Raw genomic sequence first — 18,417 nt, 5'->3', positions numbered from 1 at the left:
ATCCTTTTCTATATTGACAACTTTTAGCTTACATTTGGATGAGTAATCCCCAAAAAATGATAAACATATCTTGAAATTAAACTATCTCTGAAAAAGCTACGGTGCCATCTGAATATATTCAATTCATGCAGATATTCAAATCAAAACTTTGCTATTAAGATAAAGTGATTAATAACTTACATCCATATGACGTGGCAATTAGCACAGAAATAATCACAGAGATAGAACTATAATGGCCGACCATGTTCAAGTTATTTATCTCGAATGAGGTAGATTCTCTGTCGCGTTTCAATTCAAAAATGATGACCTAACATTTTAAAATCACAATAGCGCTGTCATTTTTAAAGGTCTTTTCACTCTTTCGATCTTTTGTTTTAACTGTTCATGATTATTGTTAACAACTTAAGATTCTTTTAAATTGAAACGATATTTTATTTCACAGATAGGGTCGTATAGCAAGCAACTTTTGTACAAGAATACATAACGCTTATATACCCCAGTAATCTTTTAAATTTAAAAGATTTTATCCTGTTTTATATACACAAAAATGAAGTCTGTTTAACAGACAAGGCAATCTACAAGTATATTTAGACAGTTATACTCATAGTCCATTCAAAAATGATAAAATGAGTAGAATTTGGTGATATTGTTGTATGCCTGATAAACTTATTTCCATACTTGTGTAAACGTTGGCAAAGAATTAGAATAAACTTAGGATTGTTTTTTGGATTGAATTTGCGCATTTACTAATTTCGTATTGGTTGTTGCAGCAAGAATAATTCATTTTGTTTCAATTACATTGTATAAATAAAAAGCTAATTACATCAGGGTTTTAGAATTTTTTTTTCCCACATCTTCTCATAACGATTGCAAGGGGCTTTCACACTTGATGCTGCGACATTGAACCTCATTGTTTGAGAGTTTTCGTCCGAATGATTAGTTTTCTAAAGTTTGAATTTACTACGCTCTATCTGTAACACTTGTGATGGTCGTTTTCCACTTATTTCGAGTGTTTAAATCATTGTCACTTTCTTCCAAAGGTCTTTCGTTTTGATGCATTTCGACAGGCATTCAGGCCTGTATGCATTTTTATCAACAACAAAAATGATTAAACGTCTCTAGAAGAATGATATATATCAGATTCTTGAAAACATTTTGTTTAAACTATCTCAAAAAAATTGCCGAGTTAAGAGGGTACTTTGGGCAGTGCAGACTTGTAGATATTTCGACACCGAGTACTCTGATACATCATTGTTACATCCTACTATTATTTCTTACTCCATGCAAGTAATCATGTGAACATTTCCAAAATAAAATTATATACTGGTCAAAGATCTCATTTTGATGCGTTTACTACGTGAATAGAAAAATAGATTTGTGGGGGGGGGGGGGGGGTTGAACAATACGTTTCGCTGGAACCACCTCATAAACTTGTGAAAGAAAGTAAACTTCACCAAATATTTCTCTGGATATTCAGTAATAGTCCTCGACAACATTGGGATGCGCCACAAATCCGTGATCACACCTCGAGTTGTCTTTGCTTGATCTGTACGTGTGGGACTCGGTATTTTACATATATATCCAGCGTAACATCTAAAAGATTGAGAGTGTACAGTGCAGAGCTGTAAGATACATGTTAACTACCATATCATCAGCAGCATAGGCGTCGGAACAGGAGGGGGGGATGTCAGCCCCTCTTCCCCCACCCCCACTTATTTGCAAAGTTAGACATAACCTTACTCATAATCCACCTTTTCTTTGTCAAGATTCCTGATAAGGTCTAGCCCCCCCCCTTTCAATTTGCTTCCGACGCCACTGAGCAGTGTCCCTCTTTAATTCAGAGCTAGGTGAGACGGGAATCCCTACTACAAAACAGATATACAGCATAAGTTCCAGTAGTGTTAATGTACTTTAAGGTTGTATTGGACACCTGTCGATATTAACGTCGATAAAAGTCCATTATAAATAAAATACTGTCACCGATTTAAAAAATTTCAATTTTTACAATATTTGACCAAAAAGTATGTTTAAAAAAAATTATTTTGAAATAGTCGGCCGCCACTTTTTTTGGAGCATGCTAAAAAGCATCGAAACAGAAATTCTGTTATAGTATGTTCTTTGGAACCCATCCCCCCCCCTTTTTTATGGTCAGTACCCCCACCCCCACTTGATGCTATCTACGGTCTTTCCATTTACAGCCCGCCTTAATTAATGGAACAAAAGTTTCACAAACCATATTCTTTGACTTGCCTAAAATTTTAACATATGGTTTGTTTAAATAATCATTTATTAAGAATATTTTCATAAATTTTTCTTTTTAAATTTGGATATTTTCCTATATTTTCATATTAAGCTCTTCTACTAAATAAAATAAATAAAGTCTTAAAATGGCCACGACCATCGACCCTTTTAATAGGAATAAGTAAATGATTGAGACATTTTGAAGAGTTGTCGCTCTTGGATTTTAATGATTCCTCGTACATCGGTTGATAAATATTTTGATTATGTTTATAAATCAATTACATACTATGTAACACATTCTATTAAATAAAAAGGTGAATTTTTTGCTTTGAAAAGACATTTTTTTTATTTCAATGGGCATTTCGGTAAAAATTCCAGGTAAACCTGGGTCAATTCGGTATTTTAGCGTACCGAAATTGGGGTTCATTTGGGTAAACTGACGCACCTAAGAACATAAATTTCCTGTTTTGAGAAATCGAAAGTACAGGAGTCAGTAGTGAGTCACCATATTGTTTATTCTGCGTTTTAGAAGAATAAATTGCTTATTTGAAGGTAAACCAATGATTATGTTACTTGTTTTATTTTTAAATATTCAACTGGGATTGATTCTGCAAACAAACACATAACATTACGTAAAGATATTCATTATTGCCTTCAAGAAATGTTTATTTTTTTCGTTTAAAAATTTAGAGTTAATAAAAATTCAAATGATTGTGCAATAGCCACTATATTACTAAATATGTTTTCTGAAGAATGATATTTATGTGGTGTATTTGTCATTACACATTCACTATACATCAGTACACCTGTGTATCTATATAGATATATAGTACTGTACAATCTCAATTGTGACTAATCCATCTGTTTATAGAGAAAAACCAGTAAAACTATGGCGTGCACAGCCAAGAGTGACTCCGTAGTGATTGAAACAGAGCCATTACAGTTAAACGAAGAAACGCCCTCTGACACAAAACCAAATCATGAAGATGCAGAGCAAGTGGAACTATCTCTACTAATAGAAAACCAGCAGGCCTCCCAGAGTAAGAACAACGCTGTAAAAAGTTACGCCATAGACCCAACATACCACAATACCTCAGAGAATCCGTACAGAGAAACAACAGTGACTCTACCCCACATGGTCAAAAAAGTCCCCGAAGACGACCTCACCCCTCGACCCTGGAAAACGTTCAACCAAATCTTGGTTCTGTCCTATGTGAGTGTGGTCTTTTGTTTGTGCTTTGGTGTCTTTGCTAACAGAGAGGCCTGGAAAGCCAAACTGTACAACGGGAAAGGTCTATATGGACTAGCCCAGAAGCGGGCCAGACGAGCGGCTTTAGTCAGTTACATAGCCGTGGGATCTGGACTCTTTTTGATTATTTTATTTCTTATACTTGGACTGACAAACTATGAATTTTAAAATTCCAACACATTTGTTAGTTTTACAAAAAGTGATACAGGCCGGCTTGTGACGAGTTCTCGCTGAGTATTATTTCTTGCCAGTGCATTGTTCCGTCATTTATCGTACGTCAATATAACTTTATGTGTTGATATTAAAATGATGGAACAATGCACTGGCGAGAAGTGGTCTGTTGATAATTTGTCATTTGCCAATAAGTGTTGAATTTGAAACTAACATTCAATTCATGGTTAAAAAAATTAAAAAAACCCTGTAGATTGAACTCCAGATAGATGGTGCAGTACCTAATTGTTTTCAATACATGTATTAGTGAAATAGCATAGTAGCCTATAATTACTATTTAATTATTTTAATTAAGTTAATTATTATATTTATTACTATTTACTCTATTATATATAGCAGGGTTGTCTCTAAGACCCGGGAGGTGGGGAATTCCCTAACCTATAATGCCTTAATTACCCGGCTATTTTTGCATTTCAAACACAATGTAGCTATAAGCAAGACCCCCAGACCCCCTTCTACTTTTTCATTTCCTCCCTCTACTTCAGTTTTTAGAGACAACACTGATATAGTTATTGTCAATGTATGGCTTAAAGGGCTTTATCATGCCAAGCTTGCTCTTGAATCAATAGTATTTTATGGTATCTGTATTACACATTGCCTGTTTATTTTTTAAAAATCTTAAAAGTTTATACAGAAATTTATCATTTCATTGATATTACATGAAATTTTCTCTGTTCCCATGTAACGGATTTTACGGTTAGATATTTTCTTCTAACTTCAATTTAGGCATTTTTATCCATATGCATGTATTTTTAACCTGCAATGGAAACGTATATAAAATGTATTTTTACAAGAGTATTGCCATTATACCCTTTTCTATATAAAATAATTATTTAAAATGTTTAAGCTTTAAAATGTAGAGGAATACTCATTTTTGTGTTTCCATGATGACACAATGTCCATTTAACAGCATTCATAAGATGCATATACAGAATTTTTTTTTTGCCATATAATAGGTGCAATGTTTATTCGGTGGATACCATATCGCTTATTAAGTCAAATTTCTTGCACTTGTATGGGATTTTGGCTGTGTTCTTCATTTAGTCATGGCATTCAAGATATGTTTTGCCTATGAGTCTGCTCCTTTTTATCATACAGTCATACTTGTATATTAGAATATGATTTTATGTATTTTAAAACATAATTGGCATTATGTCACTTTTTAGATGTCTTAAGCCAAGAGGGTTCTTTCTTTTACTATTTGTTTAACCATTTTAAAAAAAAAAAGAAAGTTGAAGTCTGCCATGTATTGTAAATACCTCAAAATACATGGATGCAAACTTTAAGGTGGTGTGCATTTTATTTGAAAAATATTCTTTTATATTTTAGGGAATATATCTTTTAAAAACAGTTTAAAAACTGATTCCACATTTTATTTTAATATTATATCTTTTCTCAAATTTAAGATCTGCAATTTTTTGTTTTGTTTTATCTATGACATTTACACAGGGACTGTACAAAAGGAAATTTCAGAAGAGATCTGTTCAATTTGAAAAATTAAATTGATTTCAACCATTTATAGGTGAAAATGGCTAATATGGGTTGTGAATTTTCATTCAAAGAAAGAAGATTCGTTTTCATTTTACATTTTGATTTGCTTTTTTCAACAATTATTTTGATGTAAATCATTACTAGTATTTTTGAACTGGTTGATCATAGTTTAAACAATCAACAAAAATCTTGTATATTAAAATTTCTTCAAAAAGGGGTTTCAAAACTCGACAGCAAATCAAAGGACTCTTTTTGTACCAATCAGACTCCACTTTTCAGCATCATTCCATTTAATCATAAGCACGTACCGGTACATTTTAAGTTGAATTATTCATGCATGCTCGTTTTTAAATTATTAAATTTTATTTATTAGACATGCATATTTTTTGTCATATTTTGGTTTTCTTTCTAATCACAGATTAAATCCATAATTCATAGATGGATTAACTGGTAGTGTATCTTACAGATAGATGTCATTATTATTGTGAACAATATTTGATTTACGCAGTTGTTTGTACTTAAGACTTGCCAATTTATCTGTTTCTCTTTATTGCAATTTGTTCATATCAAGTCTTGAAAATGGTATAAATATAAGTGCAATTTGTAATGTTTTGGAGCTCTTCTTCATGTTAATATCTGAAATCTATTTTTTAATATTCAACATAAAAAAAACATGTAAATACATTGTAAATGTAGTCTATATTGTATTATATACCTTGTTGTTCTTTGCTTATGTTGTATGCCATATGACTTGTTCTTTTAGATTTAAAATGTTAACCATATTAAAGGTGTTTTAAACTGAATGCCTTGGTGACTTTGCTCTCTTGTTTCAGTATAAACATTAAGAAAAGTTATCTTGAATAGCCACAGAAGAAATAAGTTATACTCCACAGATGTCGATTTGATTTTAAAATATTTCTCCTCATAGTAACTGCAAGCCACATCAGACAGATTTAGAACCATTTTAACAGGAGCTTGGACTTTTAATAGGTAGTTGTGTCAAACAGCAATGTGATGTAAGCCTTTCTATTTCATTGCTATTGCTATGGCTCTTTGAAATCAACAAGATTTGTCTGGCTTTTGAGCTAAGACTACACAATCTGTGTATACATATTTCACTTGAAATCAGTGCCATTTTTAACTGTTTTGAGACAAGAAAAAGATAGTCAAATCCTACCGAAAGTCCAAGGTCTTGTTAAAATGGTTCTATATTATTCAAATTTCAACCATTTCACACTTTTTAAGTTTTATTCTACATATCAGTCCATCTCTGAAATAGGTATACATGTAAATACAAACAAGTCTATATTTAGGCTATTTATTTCTTTTGATCTCAAAATCATCTAATCTTTTTCATTCAGCATGGCCACATCTTAACCGTCTGTAAACATTAACAACATCCCCCTTCGTTACTGATGAAATCAAGGCAGAGGAAAGGTCACTAGAAGGCAGTGTACCCTACAAAACAAACAGTAAAGATCTATTAAACATACTGTAAATAATTGTGTTAATTGTGATCTTTTAAATTACTTGCAAGTGAAGTTCAATTTCAGTATGTACATGTATATACAGTTGAACTGCTCTACATTACGCTGTATTGCAAACGCTGATATCTTGAATACTATGGATATGGTTAAGTGATTAAGATGTCCAAAACATTTATTTTTACCTAAAATTTTGAAAGCAATTTTATTTAGACTTGTGGAGTTTCAAGACAATGAGGATTGACTGTACTGTAGATTTCTTATATTACGCAAGTAATTAATGATTTAATGATTTACCATTGAATCGCGAGGACATAAAATTGCGAATGCCAAATTTTATTAAAGTTTCATGTAGTTTACATGTGTCCCAAAATTAAAAGCGAGATTTTAGAATTCGCAAGACGGGCTTCTCGTGATTTTACGCGGATACAAATTCCTCACGTTTAATTAGGAATTTTCTGTAACAGTATATAAAACAAGTGAAAAGCTGTCAATGTGACAGAAAACCAGGTTTTCATTTATGTGAACTGTATCCATAATCCATGTCAACCAGTATCCAGTGAAATGGAGTACCCTATATGCAATATTTTGCCAAAAAATGACTAAGTTCAAAAGCTGGTATTTTTTTCATAAATAATCAGAAATCACAATCCTAGCAATATGCACACCTCTGATATATGTACAATTGATCTGCAAAAGAACAACTTCCTATCTTGGGAACTGTAGGAGGAGTTATCCGTACAATGAGGGTACCCTATATGCAATATTTTGCCGAAAAATGACTAAGTTCAAAAGCTGGTATTTTTTTCATCAATTATCAGAAATCACAATCCTAGCAATATGCACACCTCTGATATATGTACAATTGATCTGCAAAAGAACAACTTCCTATCTTGAGAACTGTAGGAGGAGTTATCCGTACAATGAGGGTACCCTATATGCAATATTTTGCCAAAAAATGACTAAGTTCAAAAGCTGGTATTTTTTTCATAAATAATCAGAAATCACAATCCTAGCAATATGCACACCTCTGATATATGTACAATTGATCTGCAAAAGAACAACTTCCTATCTTGAGAACTGTAGGAGGAGTTATCCGCCCGCCCGCCATTTTCACCATTTTAATAACCGGATTTTTCCGTTGGAAAACCCGGTTAATGATGTCTGAGTCAAAAAATTGATAGACCATGAACACTGGTCAATTTGAAACTGGTTTTTTTTCTATAGCAAACACAAAATAATGTTAGTCTTTTTACCTTGAGTAAATACTCTTTGGGTATATGTTCATCAACCAAAGCTTTATCAGTTATCTATGAAAAAAAAGAAAAGAAAATCTTTGGAGTCAACTGAAAAGCCATACAGTAAAAATTTCTACTTTAAAAGTTATTTTAAGGTTTATTCTCAAATGTAATTTACTTTTTTCCATAAATGTTTAAAATATCTTATAAATGACACACTTATATTGGTTTCATCCTTTGTAAAGCTAAAGCATTTGTTACAAATTAATGAATTTAACTGTAAAAGATCGAACTTTTATTAAATTGTGGTTCTTTTTGACAAAAAAAACTTCACCTGTAAATATCTGGATATAGCCTCGTGAACTGCTGCAGCAAGAGTGATCTCCCTTGAAATAATGGTGAGTTTCAGCATTGATATGCCTGTGTCTGTGTCAAACAACTGAATGGATATCTTGACTGGTTCAACAGTTGTGTCCACCAGTTTTGCTTCATGGTTCTCAATGTTCACAGGCTGTTGACATGGCTGAGTTAGAAACCTCAATACTGCATCCACATCTGCAAATGATTTTCAGAAACAAGATGATTTTCCATATTAATTAACAAAGTCTGATAAACACAACACTGATTTCAAATATCAGAATTTTCCATAATACATGTATAAAGTAAAAGATATCACTAAATTAATTAAATTTATGAGAAAAAACTATGGCATAATTTGGCTGTATATAGTAATATTTGATTATTCAATTCAACTTAATGTCACTATCATTCAAACTGAACCATTCAAAACTAAAGTGTACAAGTCACCTTGTCCATGAACTGATATTTCTGGTTTTTGCAGTAAGGTGGCTGATCTAAACAGATTCATATGATAAGGTGTGTCCTCTCTATTTGGTGGGACTGTGTCAGACAGTGGACTTGAAACAGGTCGCCTCAATGCAGCTTCAGTTATTGCAGCATGTAAATTAAATCCTGTCTGAAAAGTTTTTCTGTGTAAACATTTCTCATCAAAGAGAAAATGCAAGATATCAATTGTCTTCTGATCAATTAAGATCGATAAAAAGCTGTCCTTACTCGGGACAGGTAAATCTACAAGGTCAACAGGATAATGTAGACAGAGAGCTACAGTAATTTTGTAATGGACTTTTACATCCTGTGATGGAAGATCAACTTGGATGTGCACACATTCATTTGGATTCAATCCCATGTTCAGTTTTTCACTTCCAGATGATGTTTTATGTATGTATGTCTGATGAACATTTACCAAAAGGCTCCAGTCACATGACAACTTTACACCACTTTGATTGGTTGCTTTTAGTGCTAGAAAGAAATCCCCACCCTTCACTTTCTGCAGAACACCATACTCACACTGAAATAGCCTTTCACTGTTCATCAGGTACGAGGCTACGTTTAATTGTGAGATGAACTCCTTCTGTCTGTCCTCTTTACAAGTCAACCTTTGGATTTGCAGCTGACAGTTTTCTATAGCCGTTAGAAGCTCTTTAATGTGCCGACCCTGCTCTTGTATTCTCTGTGTGGCAGGCTGTTTCAGTCTTAAACCAACATCTATCTCCGAGACTCTTCCCGACTCTGTTCCACATAATATGTGACTGACAGTTTCTGAAATAAGTAAAATTAGATACTTCCTTCTCTGATCACTGAACCTTCTGTTACTTACATATACATAAATAATATCTCTACAAACAATATTTACCTGGGACAAAAATAAAGCTCCATAAATACCTACCTTCAACAAGACTGGTATCCGAAACACAGTGGATCTTCAAAGCACCAGCAAATTTCAGACTTGTCATTTTATCCATTTCCACATAATACTTGTCATCTTTCTCCAGGAGTGCATAATCAGCCACCAACAGGTCCTCTCCACTGCTAACATACATCTTGGTTCCCACAATCTTAACATCATTGATGGAACAAGGCACTGTGAAGGGAACATACTGTGCGCCATATTTTTTGTCACAAGTCAGAACTGTTGAATCTCCATTGGAGGAACAGATCACGAGACCATTGATGACTTTCCGATCAAGAGCAGAATCTGGGCCAGGGTTCATCTTTTCTCTTAGCGCAATTCTACTTGACTGAATGTTTCGGATTGGTTTGCTGGTGGGATATAAGAGTGAAAAATAGCACTGTTCATGTGATGAAAGATGGGGACTCAGTGCACTGAAATACACAGAGCCCTCGTCTGATGTGAGGAAAAGTAGAGGGGAGTTACAGAGAGTGACCTCTTCACCCCCAATAGACTTAAACAATTCATTAGATAGGTCTATAGTTGTGCCGCTTCTCTCCTGGTTTGGACTCTGTATCAAGTCACAGGTTAAAATGTACAGATGAAACGCATTTTGAGTATTCTGTATACAAGACCTCTTTTGTAAAACATGAACTGTGAGTGGACTGGCCAACTTACTGCTAATGTCACTAGAGAAACTCTCCACTTTCACCGAGTCATCGTCTTTGATCACAGCAAAAACGAATCCTAGAGTTTGACAAAGATCGAGAATGGGAGATTTCAGAGAGAGCAAGACGTGGGCTGATGAAAGAATGTGGACAAAGCTCTCAGGGGAAACAATAACTGGTGTTTCTGTGTTGTCAATGTCTTTAATGTCTGAAGCCTGGGGATCCAAAAGATCTGTAAAAATCTGCTGGTTTTCCAAAGAGGTCTGATATCTGTCCAGAGAAAAAAAAATTTATATCCTATGTAAATCACATTCTATATAGATACTATAACATTCTGTTACCCCATTCACAAAATGTTATTATAAAGAAAATAGCATAGCCCTTTTTAATGTGTGGCGGTCGGACCAGTTTGAACACCGGCACCAGATATCATAGCTTAGTTGGAAGAGCACCTGACTAGAGATTCAGGGAGCCCGGGTCTGGTCCGTCATTATTTCTCCCATCCCGTTACAACGATATTGTGGTCATATCAAAATAGATGTTATCATAAACATCACTTCATGTTCATGATGTTACACAGAAATCTACAATATGTTGGATAGTATCACCAACTTACTCCAGATGAGCTTGTTTTAGCTGCGTCCTATACTCCAAGTCATTTGTTCTATATATCTTTCCAGTACTTGATCCAACTAGCAAGATCCACTCCTCAGATTTGGATGAATTACCCTGTGTTATTGAAAAGCTTTGCACCTTCTCAGGTATCTGTATGATTGCCTGTAAATAAACAATGTAACAAGTAAATTTTGAATACAACATTGTAGTTGACAGCCCTGTTATTTTGTTTGTGATGTTCATAGAGTGCTAAGATATTAAATATATATCTTTATATGTTCAAATAGCTTGATAATTCATCATGGTAAAATAAGTAAATAACACTAAATAGCTAAGTCTCACTTGCAGCTCTGTGTTCCTAAATACTTTTACATGAGTTCGGATTAAGGAGAGAAAAGCAGAAAATGTTGACTTCGCCATCTGTGGTCCGAATTTCCCGCGTCATTTTGGTATCATATTCCGTCGTTCGTGAGATGATTCGTATCTATCAGCTGTCTTTTGTTTGAGTACCAGATGACTAGATCTTTTCACACTAAGTTTAAAGTAACTAGAGCAGAGCTCGTGGCAAAGCCACGAGTAGGTCTTCCGTTGTTGCTGCGAGTTGAAAATATATGTGATATGGTGTCAAACGATTATAATTACTAAACTTTCAGTTCTGCTTTTGTTATAAAAACGTGTTGTGATTGAAAGCCTGCATATAAAACGTGTTTTGAAAAAGAAAATAAGAAAATGTTTTAGGAAAACTATTTGTCGCATACAGTTTATGTAATCGTAACAAACATTATTTTAAAAATGAGATATTTAATGGCGAGTTAAATTTTCAGAGGGTAGCAAGCATTGTAATAAACAGTATGTACTCATGTGTCATGTCAGGAATTGTGGTGGTTTTTTTTTATTTTAAACCGAACCCGTTTACAAAACACGTAACCTTTTCTCTAAGATAACTTCTTTATTTAAATATTTGTAAATTTTTGAAGACAATGTGCAATTTAGAATTGTTGCGTGCTGACAAAATTTACAGACCCTGAAACGTACTACTACAACAAAAAAAAGCGTGCGACTTACGTGCGAAAAACGTTTCGTATTAACCGTTTAGCGTTTCGTGTGAATCGTGAAGCGTTTCGTGTAAACCGTTTAGCGTTTCGGACAAAGCGTGCAAAATTTCGGACAATGCGTTTAAATCGTTTCGAGCAAAGCGTGCGAGAACCATGTGAAACGTTTATCAGATTTCATTCGGAACTCTCTGACAATTTGTTTCAAAATGGAGCCCGTGTTTTACATTACATGTACTTTAAACTGTTTGTGATTGGCAAAACTCTCTTGTAGGTATTTTCATGAAAAAAAAATCTAGAAGAAATGATATACTTACAAAATTGAATTTATTTTTAACAAACAAAAGAAAAGTATATGTATTAAAAGACGACTTGTTACAGAGTACATGTATATATAACGTTTTCTACGATGTTTCAGTACTGGTACAGTTTTACCGGTAACGAATATTTGCCAGTATCGAATAATTTTTAGAAAAATTATTGGTGGAAGACAAAGTTGAGGTTTTAAAAAATTCTAGCTAGGTGATTATAACATAGAAATAAATATTATATCAGTGTTTGCCATTTGCACGATTATTTACCGAATTGTTTACAAATTAAAAATGTGCCCCAGATATGGGCTGCCGGATGTTCAAAGCAGAAAAAACGAAAGTGTGAAAACAATTAAGCCTTACTATGAAAATAAGTTTGTTATTGATCCCTATTTAGTGAATAATTAGTAAATATAATTCATTTAAAAAGATAATACATCATATCAAATAATGGAGCTTTGAATGAAATTACGACTTCAAATAGAACCACGTGTAGTTTTCCTAGTTACGGTTCATTGCGACAGAAGTATTATTTGGCTGCAAAAATTGATAGATATACGGGAAAAACAAAGGAAAATGGCAACTACTTATCATCAATTACTACTATAAAGTGTTTGTATGAAAATTCAATATTATAAAGTAACGGAAATGAAAACTGTTCAAGTCCAGTTTCAATTTGACCGGAAAACGGTATGATAAAAATAACGATCATATAATTTGTTTAAATGACATATTCCCACAATTGTTTTTCCTTGTTCATTTATAAGTCCATTAACATGTACCTCTAGTATATTTTTGAAATTAATTCGCCTCAAAATATTCGGTCAGAAGTGATAAAGGGCGCTTAATTCGATACTGGGAAACGAATTCAAAACTAGGAAACTGGAGGGGGTGTTGAAATTACTGTCTCCGTAATTCATCCTTTATTTTTTCGGGTTTGATACAGTTTAGAAGGACAAAGAAACGCGATTTAAACAAAAAATAAAAACATTTGGAATTCCGATAATAATAGTTGCATGCACGAGAAACCGCATACTGATTCGTTACCGGTAAAATGACTGTACAATATTAAAATTCGCTATACATAAAAAATATTAAATACAGTTAGCAAAATATGATTTCTGTTGGAACAAGCCTTAATCAACTTTAACTTACACGAGCATGTTTTGATAAGCATGTATCTTTTTTTAATTTATTTACATCGATAACTCTTATTGAGACCACTCGCGACACACATAACCTCGGACATCGGGTGAGACCTGCACCTGGCTGAACCTGTCAATCAAACTCTGTGTATTTGTTTTCATTGGATGGTCAAGCGTCTCTTTTTTTGTCAATAGCCAATGGAAAAATTAATGACTTCAAGGTAATTGGAATCAGTATTTGATGAAGCACACAATTTAAATGATAGAAAATTTATTAATTATTTGAACAAAATTAAATTTAAACATAGAAAGAAAACATACTGATCATTTCTATGAATTGCGGGAAGTAAGTTCTTTGGAATCCCGATTACAGATATTTTTACAAGTAATTATTTTAATTACTTAAACCACTGTTAACGGAAAACAAGACGTAATAAACGCACAGGGATTTGCCTACAATGTACACAGTCATGCAATTAATTATTATGGGAATCTTTACGAATGGAACTTAATTCAAATAGATCATGATAATCTATATACACTGTACGCCGTTATACATGTAAGGAGCGCCGGTAATATATACGAAGATTGAGTCAAAAATTTAAATCATTTTTATTTCTTGTTCTTTTCAATACAATGTTAAATTACTTTGAAAAAAAATCCGAAATAGTAATTACAACTTTCTTTTTTGTTTAATCATTTGAATTTTTTCTGAGGTACATGGATATGTACAAAACATATTTATTTACGCGAATGATACGACATAGGAAAAAAATTATCGGATGTTTGTATAACATTGTTTTCTAACGAATGTGACTAATTTAATTTTAAATATTTTTCAACATTATCAATGTAAATAATATCAGATTTATTTCCTGTTTGTATTTTTACATCGTATTCTCTGAAACCAATAAAAATACTAATGTTAGAAGAAAAATCAAATCCCGCCGAATACTGAAAAACCGATTTCAGTTTGTAATCATACGGATTTTTATTTTTGGTATTGACTATTGAGTTACGGTAACATTTTTTCTGGATGATTTTTTATTTATATTTTATGTAGTAAAAGCACCATTCCAACTGTTACTCAATTACATAACAATTGATGACCCGGGGCTATATATGTTCTGAGCTGTGTGCGCTGAAGCGACACAAGATTCTCGGTCGCACGTGGCGATTGAATTAACACAGACTGACCGAATAAACAAACGGTTGGGAAAGTGAAACAAAATGTTACACATAAGAAGAAGCCACCAAAAATGATTTTCGACAGATCTTGATATCGTTTCGCCAAAAAAAATACAGCGCGAGCTCCTGTCAGCGGGGCGGGAGGAGGGGGCGGGGGGGGGGGGGGGCAGCAATGAGTTCGCTTCCATAATGAAACGAACATGTAGAAAAACTACAGAAGTGATTAATATGTGACCGATAGAATCTTATCTAAAGTTGTTTAAAACTCATGTGAATATTCTTTTAAATAATCATCGAATGCCTCAACTCAGGACATTCTTTTATCGTGCTAGCACCTACCGCAAACATGTAACATGGAACTTTGATTATAATTTGATTTGATGTTTAAACTACCTTGTACGCTATCGTATACACCAATGCTTAATCAACTGTACAAGTAAAATAAATTTATCTTTTCATCTTAAACCAATATAATAGTTGAAAACATAATAAAATATAGTTGTGTCCGTGCAAAATATGAAACATAAACGCGTCATAAGGTACATGTAGAAGAACACGAACCGACGGCAGATCACTTATCCACTCGCGCCGGATCTCCTCAGCCATGTGCGAGGGATGATCATCATTTAAAGGTTTAATATTTGAGGGGGGGGTGTTGATTTAAAACATTAATTGTACAGTTTTTTTAAGTACTTTACTTAAACAAACGAAACATTAGTTTATTCTAACGATTTTTCCGATTTGGAGTAATATCATTCATTAATATTCATTTACACTCAAATATTTAATTAAATATATATACAAGTAGGACAAACTTTTATAACATAAAATTAAAACAGTTCTTGTATATACGGCTATATTAACTCAAACACGTTCATATGCATGTAAGTGTAATCCGGTGTGCGAATCTTGTGTATTAAATAACCGCTTACCGCTAGGTAATGCATCCGTGGCTGATCTCCTCGGCCGTGGGCGAAGAATAGATTACGTAAAGGTACAAAGCACAGAATCGCACAGCTCAGAACCAAGGAAGATTTGAAAAGTTTGCAGTATAACGACCTTACTCTATCAAATAGAAGTTATATATTTTAAACTTAAACCCCACAATTGATCTATGTCTATTATTGCTTTAGAGAATGACATTGCTTTTATTAATTAAATGAACTATTTCTTACTTGACATCCAATCGTTTAATCCACAAAAGATTTTGTGTAATCAAAACTAAAACAATTCTTGAGTTCGCGGCTACATAAACTCATATATGAGAGACGCAACTCTCGTGTATTAGATAACCGCTGACCGCTAGGTAGTCCAGCCGCGAGCATGGTAACCGATTTTCTCGGCCGCGGGCAAGGGAGAGCTTACGTAATGGTACACACACACATGCAGCTCTGATTCAAGGTAGATTTTAAATGCATGGAGTTAATAACTAAAATGTAATGCATAGAGTTTTTTGATTCCATATTTTGTGGTTTACTAGAAAAGAAAAAGAATGTTTTGTTTTACAATTGCCGTTTTTAATGATTGTGCACTATAAGAACTTAACAACAATAATTTTAACTCCTAAAGGAAAAGCGTATACTCCAACAACAACAAAAATTCTTATGAATTAATGCCTCCTGTATAAACCAGCATACTTTCTGCGGCAACTTTATGCCAGTTGTACGCACAAAGACTTTCGTTAACTTGTCAAATGAAAACATGTACATGTCAACATGTAAAGCTTTTTACACTCATACTACACAAATCACATACAAAATAACATTGTAACGACCTTTATGAGATCCCAACAAACAACTTTTCCAGCGACAGCCATATCAAAATCCTAACCGTTTTTGAGTTATTAAGCAAAATTTTTTAGGGGCCATTGGCCCTTAATTTAAGGGGCCAGCCCTTTTTTATTGGTGTCAAATGAAAGCCCTCTATATTTTGCACAACTTTTATTCTACATGTCTTAACAAAATATTTTTCGTTTAAAAGATATAAAGGAAAATATGTCTAAATTTTCGCACTTTTTTGAATCCTGTTTTTTGATCCCCTACCTTTTCCTAAATAAAAAACGTAATCTTAAAACAAAAACAGATGTGCACAACTACAATGTCTCTGTTATTCAAATTCGTTGGATTCCCATTCCCTGCTATCATAGTCTCAGAGCCTTTGTCTGGAAACAAAAGGCCCTAAAAATTTTTAAAAGGGGAATAACTCTTTAACGGAAGGGGAATTCTAAATTTTATGAATTGCTTAAGATAGTGTTTTCTAAAGTACATTAGCCCTGAAAATTTGAGCAAAAACCGTTCAGAAATAAGCAAGATATGAAGCCTCAAAGTTCGCGTCTAGGAAGAAAAAAAAAAAAAAGAAAAATAATTTTTCCCGCACAATAATAGAAAGGTCTTCCGTTGGAAACGGAAGACCTTAATTAACACTTGATATTTCAAAGGCAAAAAGTGTTTCAAAACTTAATTTCCACCCGTGAAATTATGAAAGACGAATAGGGCCACATAAAAAATATTTTCATCTCGTAATTATGAGTTAATTATCTCGTTATTACGAGTTAATTATCTCGTTATTACGAGTTAATTATCTCGTTATAACGAGTTAACTATCTTGTTATTACGAGAAAAGATCTCGTTATTAGAAGAAAAGATCTCATTATTACGAGTTGATTTTCTCGTAATTACGAGAAAAGATCTCGTTATTACGAATTAATTATCTCGTATTTACGAGGAAAGATTTCGTCGTTATAACGAATTAATTATCTCGTTATTACGACAAAAAATCTCGTAATTACGGGGAAAAATCTCGTTATTACTAAAAAAGAATTATATAAAATGGCACGTTTTTGAAATGACCTCCAGTTCGACCATGACTGGTTGACCCTTTCGGCTATTTTTTTTTTCTTTTCAGAAACATGGAAAGAATTTTCAACTTATATATCATAATCCCACTCCGAATTAAAAACCAGGTAGTCGTAGTCGTAAAAAATAAACAATTCTATTGGTTACAGATGACTTTATATAATGATTATATATATATTTGCAGTTTCAATCATGGATATACATGATTAATTACCCGAATTGTGTATGTTTTATAAATATATATGTTTATTGAAAATAATTGATTTCGTATATTGACATTTTTAAGTCAGAAAACAAATAACATGTATCCTTCTTATTAATAAATAGTCCAATGAAATAAATCAATCTGCTCTGCTCCTTCTTCTGAGATTTCTTTAAAACTGCTTGCATGATCCGATTTTATATCAAAGTTTGTGTATGCTTTTAAACGATGATTATGCTAAGTATGTGCATAGTAAAAGACATTAATTGCAGTAGTTCATACACTTTACATAAAAAGAACAGAACAACGAAACGCGCCTTTTTAAATAGATCTTTTCTCGTAATAACGAGAATAGTTATTGCTTCTTTTAATTATTTATTTATAAGTCTATCTCACTCTACGCCGGGAAACTTTTTGCAATGCGAGGCCAACGAATTTGTTTTAAGATATCTTTGTGGGATTTATTTTGTCACTACATTCATTTGATCTTCGTTGACACCCCCTTTTCACTAATTGCCAATACTTACCTGCTATCATAACAAATTATGTATAGCTGACTTTAAAGGGGCATGGTCACGATTTTGGTCAAAAATTATTTTTCCGATTTTAATATTTACAATGCTTCAGAAAGGCATTTTAATAAGCAGCCGAAATTTGAGTGTCGTTTGTTGAGTTATAAGCGAGTTACAGAGCTTGA

At 33.2% G+C, this 18,417-nt stretch overlaps 2 protein-coding genes across 2 annotated transcripts; one reads left to right on the top strand and one right to left on the bottom strand.

The window, feature by feature from the left end:
- The first annotated feature begins 2,666 nt into the window (after positions 1-2,666).
- Positions 2,667-6,015, top strand: LOC128184520 (uncharacterized). The gene is made up of 2 exons (XM_052854040.1): positions 2,667-2,793; positions 3,113-6,015. The coding sequence occupies exon 2, from the start codon at positions 3,131-3,133 to the stop codon at positions 3,656-3,658; it is 528 nt and encodes a 175-aa protein (XP_052710000.1). The 5' UTR covers positions 2,667-2,793; positions 3,113-3,130; the 3' UTR covers positions 3,659-6,015.
- Positions 6,016-6,516: 501 nt separating this feature from the next.
- Positions 6,517-11,425, bottom strand: LOC128184519 (uncharacterized). The gene is made up of 7 exons (XM_052854039.1): positions 11,310-11,425; positions 10,969-11,129; positions 9,682-10,622; positions 8,742-9,554; positions 8,269-8,489; positions 7,953-8,006; positions 6,517-6,670 (listed from the first exon to the last, which is right to left on the bottom strand). Exons 1-7 carry the CDS (start codon positions 11,385-11,387, stop codon positions 6,566-6,568), a joined length of 2,373 nt encoding a protein of 790 aa, XP_052709999.1. The 5' UTR covers positions 11,388-11,425; the 3' UTR covers positions 6,517-6,565.
- Between the last annotated feature and the right edge of the window lie 6,992 nt (positions 11,426-18,417).

Source organism: Crassostrea angulata, chromosome 5 (genome assembly GCF_025612915.1).
Source record: "Crassostrea angulata isolate pt1a10 chromosome 5, ASM2561291v2, whole genome shotgun sequence".
NCBI lineage: Eukaryota > Metazoa > Mollusca > Bivalvia > Ostreida > Ostreidae > Magallana > Magallana angulata.
This window is presented reverse-complemented; position numbering and strand designations above follow the sequence as displayed.

Bases quoted from the DNA above. Each gene is read 5' to 3' on its own strand.
- LOC128184520 (XM_052854040.1), top strand. From the start codon at position 3,131: ATGGCGTGCACAGCCAAGAGTGACTCCGTAGTGATTGAAACAGAGCCA.
- LOC128184519 (XM_052854039.1), bottom strand. From the start codon at position 11,387: ATGGCGAAGTCAACATTTTCTGCTTTTCTCTCCTTAATCCGAACTCAT. The intron at 10,623-10,968 runs GTAAGTTGGTGA...TTCTCTGGACAG, and splicing joins CTAAAACAAGCTCATCTGGA to ATATCAGACCTCTTTGGAAA. The intron at 8,490-8,741 runs GTGACTTGTACA...AATCATTTGCAG, and splicing joins AATATCAGTTCATGGACAAG to ATGTGGATGCAGTATTGAGG.